Source organism: Labeo rohita, chromosome 12 (genome assembly GCF_022985175.1).
Source record: "Labeo rohita strain BAU-BD-2019 chromosome 12, IGBB_LRoh.1.0, whole genome shotgun sequence".
In the NCBI taxonomy this organism is placed as follows: Eukaryota; Metazoa; Chordata; class Actinopteri; order Cypriniformes; family Cyprinidae; genus Labeo; species Labeo rohita.
This window is the reverse complement of record NC_066880.1, coordinates 18,543,778-18,562,497: the sequence shown is the minus strand read 5'-3', so window position 1 is coordinate 18,562,497 and position 18,720 is coordinate 18,543,778. Positions and strand designations below refer to the sequence as shown.

At 36.1% G+C, this 18,720-nt stretch overlaps 1 protein-coding gene across 3 annotated transcripts in view; it reads left to right on the top strand.

Annotated features, from left to right (window-relative positions):
* The window catches only part of rhbdf1b (rhomboid 5 homolog 1b (Drosophila)), a 50,137-nt gene extending 33,989 nt beyond the window's left edge, over positions 1 to 16,148 (top strand). For all 3 annotated transcript variants that reach the window (XM_051123890.1, XM_051123887.1, XM_051123889.1), the window contains 15 exons: positions 2,377 to 2,590; positions 2,774 to 2,980; positions 4,853 to 4,975; positions 5,542 to 5,705; positions 5,814 to 6,065; positions 6,187 to 6,298; positions 6,383 to 6,457; positions 8,020 to 8,181; positions 8,266 to 8,366; positions 8,453 to 8,516; positions 8,614 to 8,708; positions 12,605 to 12,680; positions 12,866 to 12,966; positions 13,116 to 13,269; positions 15,405 to 16,148. In XM_051123890.1, coding sequence (XP_050979847.1) covers positions 2,377 to 2,590; positions 2,774 to 2,980; positions 4,853 to 4,975; positions 5,542 to 5,705; positions 5,814 to 6,065; positions 6,187 to 6,298; positions 6,383 to 6,457; positions 8,020 to 8,181; positions 8,266 to 8,366; positions 8,453 to 8,516; positions 8,614 to 8,708; positions 12,605 to 12,680; positions 12,866 to 12,966; positions 13,116 to 13,269; positions 15,405 to 15,824 — 2,320 coding nt within the window. In that variant the 3' untranslated portion in view covers positions 15,825 to 16,148. The remainder of the gene's footprint in view (positions 1 to 2,376; positions 2,591 to 2,773; positions 2,981 to 4,852; positions 4,976 to 5,541; positions 5,706 to 5,813; positions 6,066 to 6,186; positions 6,299 to 6,382; positions 6,458 to 8,019; positions 8,182 to 8,265; positions 8,367 to 8,452; positions 8,517 to 8,613; positions 8,709 to 12,604; positions 12,681 to 12,865; positions 12,967 to 13,115; positions 13,270 to 15,404) is intronic.
* Positions 16,149 to 18,720: the final 2,572 nt, after the last annotated feature.

Sequence of the window (18,720 nt, the reverse complement as noted above, 5' to 3'; positions counted from 1 at the left end):
TTGGATTATAGCAGGTTTTCTGCCTGAACTCTGCCATCAAGGAAATGTCTTGTTTGCCTCTCTGACATCATATGATGTAGAGGGTTGGAAGGAAGGGCAAGCCAATCTTTCACTCAGTGTGAAGGCTTCTGTTCCCCCTCTACCTCAGACATGACCTTCCTTGCCTCCTGGGATGAGTTAGACAGGTAGGACAATGGAGGGGTTTAATGATTCACTGTCTTAATGAGCATAATTTAATTTAATATATGGGTGTTACGAATGCACAGACTTGATTTTGAAAAGTATTTATACGTTTCAGTGTTAGAGTAGGTCTTTTTTAGTTGGGTTGTAAGTTGTTTCGTCTATGGTCTTGTTTGGTTAATAGATTATCTAAATGTGTCCGGTTTATAGGTAAATTATTATTATTATTATTTTTTAATTACAGCTCTATGGAATACTTTTTTTTTTGCTGTGTGTTTCATGGAAAAATAAATAAACTTGTTTTACTTTATATTAATTAATTTTCTTGTCTGAAGTGTAAATCTAACTAAATTTTGTTAGATTTCTGAAAACAAAAATACTGAGTAATTTGTTTTCAGTGCAAGGATTTATTAGGTGAGATCATTCATGCTTAGTGGATGAGCCCACTAGTTTATTTCATCACCATATTGAGTACTTACAGTGCAGTTTGTTCATTTATTCGTTAGATAGCAGAACAGTTAAAGTTATTTTCTTTAAAATTCTCAAGTCGTTCCTCCAAAAAGAGGGAGACATTAAGGTTGTGACTCCCCCTCTGCTGCCTTAAAAGGCCTTCCCTCAGCTGGCCTCCCTTGTAATGATGCACAGCCGACTCTGTTATTACTATGTGTCTTTTACTCTAAACACTGCTGATGTTCTTACTGTACTACCAGCATTTACACACACTTCAAACACTTAAAGAAAAAAAGACATTACTTACAGACTTTGTCCAGGATTGCATGTTAGAGGGGTTCACACTAATGTACTTTTGCCTTGTTGTTCAGTAAAGTATGTAAACATCCTTAAAATGAGACACGTTTACTTGAGAAGCGATATTGCATTAGAAATTAAGAGATTGCTGTATCTTGAAATAAATGTATTTCTTAACAGGGGTTTCAAACTTTTTTTTTTTCAGCCACATTTATTAATTAAAATTTTACATTCAAAGTAATTTAGTGTTGTTAAATTGATTATTCACGAATAATCGCATTTAAAGGAAAGGTTTGTGTTTACGCTATATTGTATATATGTGTGTACTGTGTATGTTTATATGTATATAAACACACACATACATGTATAAATTTAGGAAACATTCACATGTGTATATAGAAATATACTCATATTTAGGTATGATTTATATTATATATAAATATAAGTTTTTTTTTTTTTTAAACACATACATGAAGGTATGTGTATTTATTATATATATACATATAAATATACACAGTACACACATATATTGTATAAAAACAAACTTTTATTTTGGATGTGATTAATCGCGATTATTTGATTTGACAGCACTAATGAAATCATTAGCTTTTCATCAATTTTATTATTCCCCAATTGGGAAATTATAAACGCGTTGGCAGATGGTGTGTCTAAAGCATAAATAAATTTGGTATGAGAAAAAATAACTTGATTCTAAATATATTTTCTGAAAACAACAGTTTACCATCAAAAGTGAATTTATTGTGTCAGGGATGGTAAAAAATGCAGAATACAGAAAAAAAAATAGTAGAATGATTTTATCATATTTAAACGTAGTTCATTCTAGGGCTGTCACTTAACGATTATTTTGATAATCAAGTAATCTGCCGATTATTCTGACAATTAATTGAGTAATCGGATAATTATAATACATTTTTATAGTAATAAAAATAGATCTAAGTGAACAATAGCCCTAAAAATGACTTAAAATACATTTATAATAAAGAGCCAAAAATAATTAGTTCAAATAAAGTATTAAAAGCAAAAAATTCAACAAAATACATAATGTACTATGTACAATAGAGCTAATGTACATGATGCATTATAACAAATGCCTGCAGTCTCTGGTATTTTGCCGATTACTTGATATGGCCAAAATGCAATTGATTTTTTTAAATCGAATACTCAAATAGAATTGAGGAATCGTTGCAGCCCTAGTTTATCCATCAATGTTAGGTATTTATAAATGCTTACAGATCACTCAAAAAGAGTTAATTCGCTTGTTTGCATTCAGATTTCTTTCAGATGGTTTGTTCAGAACTTCAAACTTGTTTTGTCTTTTTACTAGATTGCTAGAATTAATTTTGCTCATGTTCTTCCATTCTATCACTTTGTACACATGGTGTGGTAAAACTGTTGTATTACTATAATTAACAATAAATGTGATTGCAGGGGCACAGCAGACTGGTTTGGGGTCAGCAATGACTTGGATGCCACCCAGAAATGGCAGCGGAAGAGCCTGCGCCATTGTACCCAGCGCTACGGCAAACTGAAGCCTCAAGTGATACGCGAAATGGACCTGCCCAGTCAAGACAATCTCTCCATGACCAGCACCGAAACCCCTCCTCCTTTATACGTCCCCCCCGCACAGCATGGCATGCAGAGGGTAAGCTGGACCTATACAGACATACAAATCTAAAAGAGCTTAAACTCTTTAGAGAGACGTCCTTAAACATTACCCATTAGCATTCATTATTGCTTCTACACACTATGGCGATTTTGATGGTTTATAATACAGACGGGGTAATCATGACTAACTGTTTAGGCTTTTTGTGGTTGGTCTCTGCAGATTGTAGACCCGCTGGCTCGGGGTCGAGCGTTCCGTATCGTAGAGGAAGTGGACGGTCTTAGTATACCTCAGACCCCCATCACCCCCTGCGCCGCTTCCCTGTGCTCCTTCACCAGCTCCCGCTCCGGCTTCAACCGACCTCCACGCAGACGAAAGCGCGAGTCTGTTGCCAAAATGGGCTTCAGAGCGGCCGCTGCTCTGGTGAAGGTAATAGCTGAGGGAATGACAGAAAAGCATAACGTTTGCTTAACTTTTACTTATTATTATTAAAGGAGAAGTTCACTTTTAGGATAAAAATTTCCTCACCTCCATGTGATCCAAGATGTTCATGTCTTTCTGTCTTCGGTCACGAAGAATTTAAGGTTTTCGAGGAAAACATTCCAGGATTTTTCTCCATATAGTGGACTTCAATGGTCGCCAACAAATTGAAGGTTCAAACTGCAGTTTCAGTGCAGCTTCAAAGGGCTCTACACGATCCCAGCAGAGAAATAAGGGTCTTTCCTGAAAATGTATACACTTTTTAACCACAAATGCTTATCTTGCACTAGCTCTGCGGGTCTTCACGCATTACGTAATATCGTTGAAAAGGTCACACGTGGTTAATTCTTCATCTGTGTACTTCGGTTCAAAAATGTAGGGTAGGGCATGTTCTCACGTTTACCTCCAACTTCAAAATCGTCCGGAATTGTTATTTTCCCCTTTTTTTTTTTTTTTTGTAAAGGGCAGTTGACTTTCTTTGCATGCTCGCTTTGTAAACACTGGGTCGGTACTTTTCCAACATGATTACATAATGCGTCAGTTCGGGCTGGTTTAAAAATGAGCATTTGTGGTTAGAAAGTATATACATTTTTTATTGTTTTAAAAAAAATGACTAATCATTTTGCTAGATAAGACAATTATTCTTCAATTGGGATCGTGTAGAACCCTTTGAAGCTGCACTGAAACTGCAGTTTCGACATTCAACCCATTAGCCACCATGGAAGTCCATTATATGGAGAAAAATCCTGGAATGTTTTCCTCAAAAACCTTAATTTCTTTGTGACTGAAGACCGAAAGACATGAACATCTAGGATGACATGGGGGGTGAGTAAATTATCAGGAAATTTTTATTCTGGAAGTGAACTAATCCTTAAAGTAACTATGTTTTTTATTGAAGGACAATTATTGAATTACAATTAATTTGAATTGTTTTTAAGTGTCAACATTGCTAGTTTCTGTTAATAAAAAAAGGTTTTCATAATTCAAGAAAAAATACAAAAGGAAAAATCTTAATTGGTGGCTTTCATGTGAAAAAGACTGAGAACAACTGACTTCTACTATAGTTGCACAGAACTGGCTAGCTCCAAAAACTGATTTTATTTCCGGGATTTCCAGGGAAATCATGTTTTGGTTTTATTGTCACCCCCAGACATGAGCACAACAAGTTCCCAGACAGGAACAAACAACAGGATAAAGCGACTGACTTAATTTCTGACATTTGCTGGGATAAAAATCACCTTTTGATTTGAGTCAATAATCATTCCTTAAAATTCGGAAATCTCCTTTGAGCTTTAGTGCCTCTAATGTCAAAGTGACGTGAATGCCATTGGAACAAGGCATCGGACGTCCAATAAACCCAGCCGTGGTGATTATCATAGATTACTTTGGTGGCTCACTTTGACGTCCTTGTAAAGATTGCAATGAACGAATATTCCCCTCCCCCCTATAATCTGTTATGTAAAAGTTTATCTGTAGCTTGACTTGTTGGCCCTGGATTTGGCCCAGTTCCATTTAGTGCCTGAGCCCAGATGACCAGGCTATAGGCCGGGAACAACGCTAACAGATGGCTATGATAATTCCGCTGGAATGTTCAGCTGTTAGTCCGATAGAATATTCTGGGGCAGGTTGAGGTAATCTCCTGCTTGACTACAGAAACGGCACAGCTGCACTGGAAAGGACATTTGATCTTACCCATTGTTTTGGATGTGTTAATGTCACAGTTATGTTCATTTCTATTCATTATATGAACACTGAGCTTAGTAGTAAGCACAATGCTGTTGATGTGGATGACACTGATGATTATAATGACGGTTGTTTTAGGGACGCTCTCTGAAGGAAGGTACAGCTCGGCGAGTGCCTCGGCGGAGTTTCGCCACAGCTAGTTTTCTGGAGGAGGACACTGTGGATTTCCCAGATGAACTGGACACCTCCTTCTTTGCCAAGGTGAAAACCTGCAGTTTACAGCCTAGACCATCTCAATGCTGCCACCTAGGGGTTGACATATGTAAAAGTTATTGCAAATGATCAAATGAGTCATAATTTAAATTGTTAAGCTGAAATATCTGAAGAGCAAATATTATAAATGTTTTTAATTTTCCTGAATACTCCAGATCTTCTTTAGGGTTAGGATGTAGTTTTTCAGCTAATATTTATTTTGCTGTATGTTAGTAAGGAATACATTTATTTCCGAAAACTGTTTTTAATTGTTTTAGTTGGCTTAAATAGGAAACATGGCTGGGAAACTATTTTAACAGTTGAAAAAATGACACACTTTAAGGGATAGTTCACCCACAAATGAGAATTCTGTCATTAATTTCTCACCCTCATGTTATCCAAACCCGAAAAAGACCTTTGTTTATCTTCGGAATACAACTTAAGATATTTTTGATGAAATCCAAGAGCTCTCTGACCCTTTTTGGGTTAACTATCCCTTTAAGATAAGAAACCAAACATCAGTTATTTATGTAGTACACTTAAATGTATCTGATATAGCCATTTTGTCCTTTTAGGATGGGCTTGCACATGAAGAGCTGTCCACATACGCAGATGAAGTGTTTGAGTCGCCTTCTGAAGCTGCAATTAAAGAAACTGATGCCAGTAGAGCTGGAGATGAGAGGGACTTGACGGGCAGTGCCCTAGAGAGGACAGAACTAGAGCGGAGCCATCTTATGATGTGAGTTACATGATAAACATTTTTGAGTTTTTAATATCATTCCGAATGCTTTTAAGTGGACTTCACGGCCTGTTTTGTAAAAGTTGATTGTTTCGCCGTCTCTCTCAGTCCTCTTGAGAGGGGATGGCGTAAGGGAACGGATGGTGCTCTGATTCAGCCTAAAGTGCGATTACGGCAGGAAGTGGTGAGTGTGAGTGGTCAGCGGCGGGGACAGCGCATTACTGTGCCTGTTAAAAAGCTCTTTGCCAAGGAAAAGCGTCCTTACGGGCTTGGCATGGTGGGCCGACTGACCAACCGCACATACCGCAAACGCATTGACAGCTATGTGAAGAGACAGATAGAAGACATGAATGACCACAGGTATTAACAACAATATAGATGAATTGATGCACATTGTGCTTTTACAGTAATTGCATGTTTGAGATACTGAATTATAGGTGTCTGTCCAGGGTGATGAAGTTGGTGTTCTTCTATCCCACAGGCCTTTCTTCACTTACTGGATCACCTTTGTCCATTTGCTGATTACCATCTTGGCAGTTTCCATCTATGGCATTGCACCTGTGGGCTTTTCACAACATGAGACAGTTGATTCTGTAAGTAAAACAATGTACATTTGGTTTTATTACACTGTGCTTCTGTCTAATATGGTGTGTAACAGGTTGTGTCATCTGTTGTAGGTCTTACGAAACAAAGGTGTTTATGAAAATGTCAGATTCATGCAGCAAGAAAATTTCTGGGTTGGACCAAGCTCGGTAAATATATACATTACTTTAATTGTGGGGGTGAAAACTTTTTGAAGTAGAAGATCAGGGTAAATTTAACTTATATTGTCTTCTGGGAAACATTTAAGTATCTTCTGTAGCAGTGCTAAATGAAAAAAATAGTTTCTAAATGATATTTAGACAAAATAAGAAAAATGTACACATTCATTCTGTTCAAAAGTTTTCACTCCCGGCTCTTAATGCATTGCGTTTCCTTCTGAAGCATCAGTGAGCATTTGAACCTTCTGTAATAGTTGCATATGAGTTCCTCAGTTGTCCTCAGTGTGAAAAGATGGATCTAAAAATCATACAGTCATTGTTGGAAAGGGTTCAAATACACAAACATTTTTTTGAGGATTTTTCTGAAGACCAGTAAGCAGTTTAAGTGTTCAGGACAAACAAGGCACTCATGAACAACTATCACTAAACAAAAAAACACACACAGCTGTTTATTATTCACAGTATTAAGAATTTTGAATAGGATCATTCTTAAAAATTCTACTATTATTTTATCTTGTGGGCTATATGTAAACATCAATTATGTTTTTATGTGGCAAAATAATTAACATTTTGCAGATTCTGCAAAGGTGTATGTAAACTTTTGACCTGAACTGTATATAATAATGCTTTTATCAAAAATAATTGCATAAGGTGATTATATTTACCATGCGGAGGGGCCTTTATGGTTTGCTACATCCATATTCAACTAAAACAAACCATGTTTGTTTGTTTTTTTTGATCATTATAAACTTAAAAACATATTTTCCTAAAGGGAAATCTTTGTAGGTAACAAATATTCCATAATATGTTGTATGAGGCCATAACTGCAGGAGTAATATTTTGAACAAGAAATGTTAGGCTATAAATTGCTGTTTAGAATAGTCTTGGAAATTAAAATTAAAATTAAAAATATTCAAAAAACAGAAAAATATAAATATAATATAAAAGCGGTAGCACTTTAGAATAAGTTGTACAATAAGTTCATGAGCTAACTACATTAATTAACATGAACTAAGAATAAACAATACTTCTACAGCATTTATTAATTTTAGTTCATGTTAACTTTGGCGTTTACTAATGAGTTATTACAAACACAAGTTGTGAACTAACTGTGAACTAACATGAACAAACACTGAATGACTATTTTGAATGTATTAACTAACTTTAACAAAAATGAATATATAGTGTAATAAATGTATTGTTCATTGTTTGTTCGTGGTAGTTAATACATTAACAAATGTCAGCAAATGACACCTTATCGTAAAGTGTCTCTGTTAAAGCCTCTAAAATTGCTAAAATTAAAACTGAAATAAAAAAAGCTATATATATATATATATATATATATATATATATATATATATAAAACTAATAAAAATGACAAAAGCACAACATTAATTAACTAAAATAAAAATTACAATTGAAAATATGAAAATAAAATTGAATTAAAAATAATAATTAATACTATAATAGTAAAAAAATAATGTTAAAATAAAATAGATTAACTGTACCAATCTACAATGTCCTAATATACAGTTTTTATTCCTGGCCTGCAGGAGGCGCTGATTCACCTCGGGGCTAAGTTCTCTCCCTGTATGCGTCAAGATCATGAGGTTCACCAACTCATTCAGGAAAAGAAGAACAGTGAACGGCACTCAGCGTGCTGCGTCCGTAATGACCAATCAGGCTGCTTGCAGACCTCTCAGGAGGAGTGCTCGGTCAGTTCCTGTTTGACCTCACATATCGACATTAATGTGTGCACTCGACCTATTTTTACACCAATGTCCCTGTAATATTCTCAGAGTACACTGGCATTATGGGTCAAGTGGCCTCAGCACCCAAGTGTTCCATCTCTGGAGGGGAAATTGCGTCAGTATGGCTCTGTGTGCCATCAAGACCCCAGGTACAATTACAACCCTCTTTCGTTTTTTTACCCATTCACATCTCCTGTGGATTGGATTATGTTATTTAACACATTTATACTGTTAGGATTTGTCTAGAGCCTGCCTCGGTTACTCCTCATGAGTGGCCTGATGACATCACTAAGTGGCCGGTGAGTTTGTTACAGTGACAGTTTCTAGATCGATGACCACAACATTTAATGTTCTTGCTTCAATTTAATACTGTTATACTGTTTTTCCCTCTTTTAGATATGCACCAGGTACAGCACAGGGAACCACACTAACCTGCCACACATTGATTGTGTCATCACAGGCCGACCCTGCTGCATCGGAACCAAAGGAAGGTGAGGAGAACCTGCAGACATCCATTACATCATGAGATATTACCAAGTGATTCACAACAAAAAGACTGATGACAGGGACAAATACACTACCAGTCAAAAGTTTTTGAACAATAAGAAGTAAGAAGTTTTAATGTTTTTTAAAGAAGTCTCTTTTGCTCATCAAGTCTGCAAAGTACAGCAAAAACAGTAAAAATTTGAAATATTTTTAGTGTTTAAAATAAATGTTTTCTATTTGAATATATTTTAAAAAAATTTCAAAGCTGAATTTTAGTCACCTGATCCTTCAGAAATCATTCTAATATTCTGATTTGCTGCTCAAAAACATTTATTATTATTATGATGTTGGAAACAGCTGAGTATAATTTTTTCAAGTTTCTTTGATGGATAGAAAGTTCAGAAGTTCAGCATTTTTCTGAAATAGAAATCTTTTGTTACATTATAAATGTCTTTATCATCATTTGATCAATTTAAAGCATCCTTACTAAATAAAAGTATTAATTTCAATAATTTCTTTCCAAAAAAAAAAATCCAAGCTTTTGAATGGTATAGTCTATGATGTTACAAAATCTTTTTTTTTTTTTCGGATAAATGCTGATCTTTGGATCTTTCTATTTATCAAAGAACACTGAAAAATTGTACTCAACTTTCAAATATTGATAATTATAACAATACATGTTTCTTAAACAGCAAACAAGCATATTCAAATTGTTTCCGAGGGATCACGTGACACTGAAGACTGGAGTAATGATGCAAAAAATGTTGCTTTGATCACAGGAATAAATGGATTTTTAACATATATTAAAATAGAAAACAGTTATTTTAAATAATAAAAATATTTCGTAATTTTACTGTTTTTGCTGTGTTTGGAACAAATAAAGAGACTTCTTAAAAAATATTACAAATCTTACTGTTCAAAAACTTTTGACTGGTAGTGTTTAAAAAAGCTGAATTTTCAGCATCATTACTCCAGTCTTCAGTGTCACATGATGTTCATTCTAATATACTGATTTGATGCTCAAGAAACATTACTTATTATCAATGTTAAAAACAGTTGTGCTACTTTACATTTTTGTGGAAACTGATTTTTTTCAGGGTTCTGTGATGAATAGAAAGCTCACAAATCTGTTTTTTATTAATACAAATATTTTGCAACAATATAAATGACTTTGTTCTGGTCAGAATGACTTGAAAGGCTGGAACTTGTTTTTTTTTTTAATCAGAATCTTCTGCAATCTCATAAATGTCTTTTGTTGTGTTCAGAATGATTTGAAATGCTGGTGCTGTATTCCAGCCTTTACAGTCATTTTGATCAAATTAAGACATTCTAAAAGTATTAATTAAAAAAAAACATACTGACCCCAATCCTTTGAACGCCAGTGTGTGTTTCTTGCAAAAAATGTATTCCATCTGAAAACATGACTCATTTTGAATGAGAAATATGTTGTTTGATGCCAGATGGTTACAGCATCTACTGGCAGGGGCTGATGGAGGTCCTGCAAGAGTGGTGTTAACATTAAGTGGCATGATATCTTGTGGCATATGTCACAAAAACTTGTCTCGTGTCAGTGGATTATGGCATGTGCCATGGAAAATTGTGGAACGAGATGAGCTTGTGGCACCTTATATGCCGCTGCCTGTCGGAGAGCAAACTATAGATGTATAATATGCAGTTAATGACAGACCGTTATTTAATTAATAATATGTTAAATATAGGCTTTAAGCCAACAATAACTGAGTTCTTTTTTACAGTAACAATACTGTAAGGTCATGTGTCACGTTTTATGTATTATTACAGAGTAACCTTATATTGTAGTGTTTATATTAGCCTACATTTTTGAAAATTGATTATTTAATCTATAAATGTTTCATTTACATTTATTAAAAAGTATAAATACATTAGGGTGTTAATTTAGGATTGTCCTTTTTCCACAATGTAAAAAGTTAATACACAAAATAATGCTTTATTGTTTTTTTGCCTATTATTTGATAGTGATAGTGTCCAACTATTTTCTAATGAATTTGATTAAACATTACTACTCAAAACACTAAGCATCAATGAAAAATCATAACCTTTATGTTTGAGTCTCAGTTGCATCAGTATAGCTGCCAATTTCTCAACTCATGTGTCAGTCACTACTGGATGTGCCACAACGTTCTCCATCCTGTTCTGGAATTTTCATATGAAAATGCCATAATCCACTGACACATGACAAAAGATTTAGTGACATATGCCACAAACCAAAAAAACAGATTTGTCATTAAACATAGCGGCATGTGTCGATGGCTTCTGTGCATAAGATACCATGCAAATTAATGTTAATACCATCTCTCGGGTCATGCTAAACAACCAAACCTTGACCCCTTGCTTGTGACACACTGCATGAGTGTTAAATGAATGTAAAAATTGAAGTCTCATCTAATTTGAGATTTTTTAACAAAAAAAGTGTCAACCTCTAGCAGATGGTTTTAAGATCATGGGAAACATGATCAAAATTGATCAATCTGAAATTGTATCTCATATGTATATATATTGTATATTTTGTGTTTTTGTGTTCTTTGAAATCAAATTCCTTAAAGGGATAGTTCACCCAAAAAGGAAAATTTGGGTTTAATTTACTCACTCTGACGTTGTAATCTTTAAAATACAAATTAAGATATTTTTAATGAGAGAAACCAGTGCAAATAGGCAGAACTTACACTGCCAGTCAAAAGTTTTTGAACAGTAGGATTTTCAATGTTTTTTAAAGAAGCCTCTTCTGCTCACCAAGCCTGCATTTATTTGATCCAGAGTACAGCAAAAACAGTACAATTCTCAAATATTTTTACTATTTAAAATAACTCTTTTCTGTTTGAATATTTTTAAAAAATGTCATTTATTCCTGTGATAAAAGCTATTTTAGCATGATCCTTCAGAAATCATTCTAATATGCTGATTTGCTCTTCAAGAAACATTTTTATCAAGTATCAATATTTAAAACAGTTGAATACATTTTTTTCAGGATTCTTTGATGAATAGTAAGATCCAAAGATTTTAATACTTTTATTTAGCAAGAATGCTTTAAATTAATTAAAAGTGATAAAGTGATAATAAAGACATTTCTAATGTTACAGAAGATTTCTATTTCAGATAAACTGAGTAAACTTTTTTTTACTCAGCTGTTTTCAACATAATAATAACAATAAATATTTTTTAAGCAGCAAATCAGATTGCTATAATGATTTCTGAAGGATCACGTCACTGGAGTAATGATGCTAAAAATCCAGCTTTAAAATCACAGAAATGAATTAAATTTAAAAGTCAAACAGAAAACAGTTATTTTAAATAGTAAAAATTTGTCAAAATTGTACTGTTTTTGCTGTACTTTGGATCAAATAAATACAGGTTTGGTGAGCAAAAGAGACTTCTTCAAAAAACATTAAAAATCTCTGGTAGTGACTGGTAGTGTAGATCCAAAAAAAAGGGTTGTAAAATTGATCAGTATGAATTGAAAGGTTTAATCCAAGTCTTGCAAAAAGATACGGTCACTTTATATCAGGAACACATTTAATTTAAGCACATTTACAGTATATACACACTGGTAAACATAGAAGGTCAGAAGTTATGCACACACAAGCTTCAGTGTTTACCATATGTGATTTGCTCTATGTATGTTTATATGTAAATAAAAGCCTATATTAAATCTCTTCCTCATATAAAATAATCACACTGCATTTAATCGCAAAATTTAGATGAAACCCATTGATTCATATGGACTAATTTTGGTTACCTGGACTATCAGTGGTGTTTTTAAGATTAAGTCTTATAGGTTCGTAATGACATGAGGGTGAGTAAACGATAACAGAATTTTCATTTATGGGTGAACTATCCCTTTAAGTGTGAATTGTGATTTGCACAGGTGTGAGATTACATCAAGAGAGTACTGTAACTTCATGAAGGGATACTTCCATGAGGAGGCCACACTGTGTTCCCAGGTCAGTAAGCATTTTACCTGTTGACATGTAAGTATAGAGTATAAGCAGTAGTGCAATTTTATGGATTGCCAGCAGGGGGTGTAAAGAGCTACAGCTGTGCCACTGTCTTTAATTACAGCGTACAGATCTTTAGCTATAAATTGTAATTTGTGTAATTATGGATAAAACTGATGATCTGCTTTCAGGTTCATTGCATGGATGATGTGTGTGGCCTCCTGCCGTTCCTGAACCCAGAGATCCCAGACCAGTTCTATCGGCTCTGGCTCTCTCTCTTCCTGCATGCTGGGTGAGTAGGAAGCGTGATCCGTTGCAGGGGGCCCATTGTGAATGTCGCAATAAATGAAATGCCGTGTCAGATTACTTATCCTCTGCATGTTCTTGACAAAGGTAAAGCCGTGTTTGATTGTTTGCGTAAGTCTCTTTCTGTTTCTGCAGGATCCTGCACTGCCTGGTGTCTGTGTGCTTCCAGATGACCATTCTGAGGGATTTGGAGAAGCTAGCGGGCTGGCTGAGAATCTCCATTATCTATATCCTCAGTGGGATTACAGGCAACCTTGCCAGTGCCATCTTCTTACCGTACAGAGCAGAGGTACAGGATGATTACAGCCCCTTGAGTCTGGATCAGGGGTCTTAAACTCCTCACATTCAGTAATGAGATCATTTAATACAGACCCACAAGTGTTAGCAGTTAAATCCAACCCGGAAATAATTTCTTACTTTTAACATTGCCCCCCTAATGTTAACGCATAGTTCTCTTAAAAAGATAGTTCCCCAAAAAATGAGAATTACCCCATGATTTACTTAGTTGTATGATTTTCTTTTTTTCAGACGAATACAATTGAAGTTATATTAAAAATGTCCTGGCTCTTCTAAGCTTAATAATGGCATTGAACACTTGAAGTCCAATAAAGTGCATCCGCCCATCATAAAAAGTGCTCCACGTGGCATTAATTAAGAGAGTGGCGTTGCAGCGGATGACGTAGGACATAGTCGTAATTTTAAGCACCGGTGAGAACACGCTAGTTTTGCGAGAACCGAGTTTTGTTTACAGTAAAGGAAAACCAGGAAATCCTCCAGCAATTTTATTTACAAATTCTAGTTTTGTACTTACAATTCATGACCAGTGTTTTGTTTTGTTCCTTCTCTGCGCTTCAGCGTTCATCACTTCTCACTAGAACACCACTCTCTCGTGAACACGAGTACGACCATGTTCCGTGTTAGCTAGAGATTACGGTTTATGAAGTTTTAAGTATAGATATTTTTCTTACACAAATGCATTGATTCACTTCAGAAGGGCTTTATTAACTCCCTGGAGCCATGTGGAGTACTTTTTGTGCTCATTTATGCACTTTATTTTGCTTCAAAATATCAATACGCATTTACTGCCGTTATAAAGCTTGGAAGAGCCAGTTCGTACACGGTGCTTAAAGTGCTTGAAGTACTTAAATTTGACTGAAATTTAAGGCCTGGAAAACCCTTGAAAATAGCAATATTCCTGAAGAGGTACTTGAAAAGTGCTTGAATTATTGAAAGACAATGTATCTATAAAATAAGTGTTTATTTTTTTTAATAAGCACATATCTTTTCACTGAATTAAAAAAAACAAAATACATTTTTTTTGCCTATTTCAGTTAATGTCATAACAACTATGGAGCTAAACCAGCAGTACTACTGACAGTGTTGTGTAAACATGGCTAAAGATGCAAAAAGAGGAACAGATGAACCAAATTAACTGAGTGAGTCATTTAAGCTGGAACCGCTCCAACTGATTCAAATTTGTAACTTCTTTTCATTTCAAGAGATTCATTAGCAAAAACCAGATCAAATGAAAACAGCCATTCATTTTCGAATTTCGGCATCGCTTTTAATGATTTTTAAAAAACATTTAAAAACCCTTGCTTCACCATGACAGAAGCTGCCTTTCCACTATCTCCGACGAACGACAAGCGGCAGACATGACGTGCATATGGCAAATATTTAATTTTCCTGCAATAATTGGGATTTTCATATTACTTGTATGACTGGGTATTTAAAAATCTAAATAAATAAGTAAGATTTGGGGGTTCGAACCGACACAAAGTGAATTGCGCACAAGACAGGAGAGGAAGTGAGGCTTCGTTTGTCACTGGTTTCGTGATTTCTACGTTAACAACACAAGCCTCGAATTGAGGCTTCATCTGGCACACCCCTTAACGCAAGCTACGATGCCTTGGTTCAAATGTCACATCACTAGTTAACAGTCATTCAAGATTTAGCGATCCGAACTTCGCACTGCTTCGAACAGCATGTTGTCCCTGAGCACCGTAATGGCATCTCTCATAACGGTTTGTAATTTTACAAAGTAAACAATGATCTGAAAAATGGAAGTTGTACCCACGTTCTTTTTTTACAGTAGCGCCCCTCGGAAACAGGTAGATATAATCCGAAATGTTGGAATTGTCATGTGATGTATGATGGCTGTTGAGTCACTGGAACTCATGGGATAGTAAATTCTCCATCAAATACACATTTGGCAGAAGTGGAAGGTCACCCTGGCTTTTTTCGGCAATTGCATATGCCGTTTCCAGACATAATGTACTGTTCGCCACATACTATATAGAAGGAAAGTAGACATATTCGGATGCCTAACCACCTAGTTAGCATCCCCTGCATTATTTGAGTATCAGATCACTGGTCTATTGGATAAAACATGATAGTAACTGCCCTCTATTCTTCTAACGCCAGGTGGGTCCGGCTGGTTCTCAATTTGGCATCCTGGCCTGTCTGTTCGTGGAGCTGTTCCAGAGCTGGCAGATCTTGGCACGGCCATGGAGGGCCTTCATCAAGCTCTCATGCGTTGTGCTGTTTCTCTTCGCCTTCGGCCTGCTGCCCTGGATAGATAATTTCGCCCACATCTGTGGCTTCGTCTCAGGCTTTTTCCTTTCCTTCGCCTTCCTGCCCTACATCAGCTTCGGCCGCATGGACATGTACCGCAAACGTTTGCAGATCCTGGTGGCACTTACCCTATTCCTGGGCATCTTCTCCAGCTTCGTCGTACTCTTCTACGTTTACCCTGTAAAGTGTGAGTGGTGCGAGCTTCTCACATGCATCCCGCTGACAGACAAGTTCTGTGAGAAATATGACCTCAATGCTCACCTCCACTGAGGCCTTGCAGAAGAAAGGTTGGGCATTTGGACTCTAACTTCATCTTTCTGCAGGCCTGGAACTGACTTGCAACATACAATCTTTTTATATAATGTACTTTCTAAAGAAGGTTTTATTGTCTTTAGACAGAGCTCGCCCCAGGAGGGAACAATAATAGTTACGCCAGTCGTGCCTTTTCACTCAGTACCAGCTACTGCCATATCCTGTAAGATCAGAGCACTTCTGAGGCAAACCTGCGTGTAGCGCTGCTACTACAGTGGTAATATTCGGTAGTGTTTTAGCTACCTGATCACATGTAAAACAAAATACAATGTGACAAAATCACTAACTCTGCCTTCTTTGTCTTTTTGTTCCTTAAAATGAGATATTGTGAGTTTATTTGCATAGGGACAATACAAAAAAAACATAATTTTAGTTGAAAGACTTAAAAATGAAGCTCATTTGCATCTCAAATAGTGCTTTAAGGCACTGCACCCAACTCAACGTCTGTTCCAAATGGGAAGCAGCATAATTATGCTGTCTTATTGGGGAGGATCACTGTGTCCTTTGTGGAAAAACCAATCCCATAATGACTTGCAACAGCTCATCTCTATGTTAAAATTCATTTGATACTAAAATGCTGAAAATCAAGTACAAAAAGTAAAAGAAAAATAGTCAAATTATTACAGTTGAGGTCAAAAGTTTACATACACCATGCAGAATCTACCAAATGTTAATTATTTGACCAAAAAAAAGAGGGATCATAAAAAATGAATGTTATTTTTTATTTAGTACTGATCTGAAAAAGATATTTCACATTAAAGACGTTTACATATAGTCCACAAGAGAAAATAATAGTTGAATCCTTCAGGTCCCACAAATTCTTTGGTTTTTCAGCATTTTTGTGTATTTGAAACCTTTCCAACAATGACTGTATGATTTTGAGATCCATCTTTTCACACTGAGGACAAATGAGGCGCTCATATGCAACTATTAGAGAAAGTTCAAACGCTCACTGATGCTCCAGAAGGAAAAATGATGCATTAGGAGCCAGGGGATGAAAACTTTTGGAATTGAAAGATCAAGGTAAATTTAACTTATTTTGTCTTCTAGGAAAAATTTTAGTCTCCTTCTGTAGGTTCCTAATTGCGGTCCTAAATAAAAAAAAAATACATTTTGACAAAATGAGAAAAAAATGTACACATCTTCATTATTTTCAAAAGTTTGCACCCTCTGAAAATCATACGGTGATTGTTGGAAAGGGTTCAAATAAAGCTGACAAACCAAAGAATTTGCAGGACATAAGGGATTTTTTTTTTAAGAATAGCGGGCAGTTTAACTGTTCAGGACAAACAAGGGACTCATCAACAACTATCGCTAAATCAAAAAAAAAACACAGCTGTGGATCATTCAGGTAACAACATAGTATTAAGAATCAAGTGTGTGTAAACTTTTGAACAGGGTGATTTGTATAAATTCAACTATTATTTTCTCTTGTGGACTATATGTAAATGTCTTTTATGTGAAATATCTTATGCAGGTCAGTACTAAATTAAAAAAAAATGTGCGTTTTGTATGATTCTTCTTACTTTGGTAAAATAACATTTTGCAGATTCTGCAAGGTGTATGTAAACTTTTGACCTCAAATGTAAGTACTAATAAACAGCCAATACGCTAGTATTATGCATGCTAATAAGCAACTAGTTAATAGTGAGAATTGGTTCCTATACTAAAGTGTTACAGAATAATCATATTAGAGGGAGGTTGGCATCAAAATCCAAAATTATAGTGTTGCAGTGTTAGGCTATTGAAATCAATTGTGAGTCATGCCAAGGAAGCAACGTCGTTTGTAAGAGTTGCTGGAACAGCAATTCAGCTCCCTATGAGTCATAATGAATTAGATAATGTTGATATGAATGGAAACTACTTCAGGTCATCCATTGAATATCAAAATAGCATAGCCTGTTAGAAATGTAATAAGTGAATTTCCGTTCTGCAAGAAGCGTGGTTTTACGGACCCAGAACCCTGCCACGTGCACTCACACGTCTGTTCTTCAGACAGCTGCATGTGTTTGCATACTCATCTGTGACAGAGGATGATTGGCCCTGATCTCAGAGCAGCTCTTTGTGCCGTAAGTGTGTGGGGGAGGTTCACGGTTTGCGCGCGCCGCGCTGCCTGCCATCATCCTGAAGGATCTGCGGGAGTCTGGAGAGTGCATCACTGCATTAATGGAGCTTCATCTTCATGGTCCAACGTCTCTCCTCCACCTCCTGTAAAAAAAAGAAAAGACAAAAAAAGAGAAAAAGGCTCCTCTATTGTGAGCTATGTTAATTACAAGTCCTCCCATCCCCCGTTTCTCTAATGTAGCAAACACAACAAGCAAACCCAGTGTTAGTTTAGCCGAGATGGTAATTAAAATCTAACTAATTAATGTGTGCGTTGGGCTCTGCACTGCAGCGGTCGCTCAAGTGCTCTTCTGCTGCTGTTCACAAACAACGCCACTGTGGCTTAAAGTCTCAGATCTGTCACAAGGAACGGTTCCCGGCATTCCATGCCGTTGTACTGTATTTTGTACGTGTTTAACTTCTTCGCTAGCCCGTCTGTTCCTTCCCCGACTCTGATAAGGACAAAGGAGCAGCTGAGGGAAGCACTGCAATCAGATCTTTTTAGCAGCTCTATACATCAAACCCCACACAACCACTTGAGAGGAAATTAGCCATCTCTCCCCCAGCCCCCAGCCTCTCTGTCCACTGGCCTATAGAGATGGTAATTTTAGGGTAAGAGGGCCATATCACAAATCATTGATCAGAATCAAATCAGCATGCACGGGGATTCTCTAATCCGGCTACTTCAATTGTGCATAACAGCTATTTGCTGATTAGCGGGCCGCTCTTTACCAGAGGGAATATTTGAGAT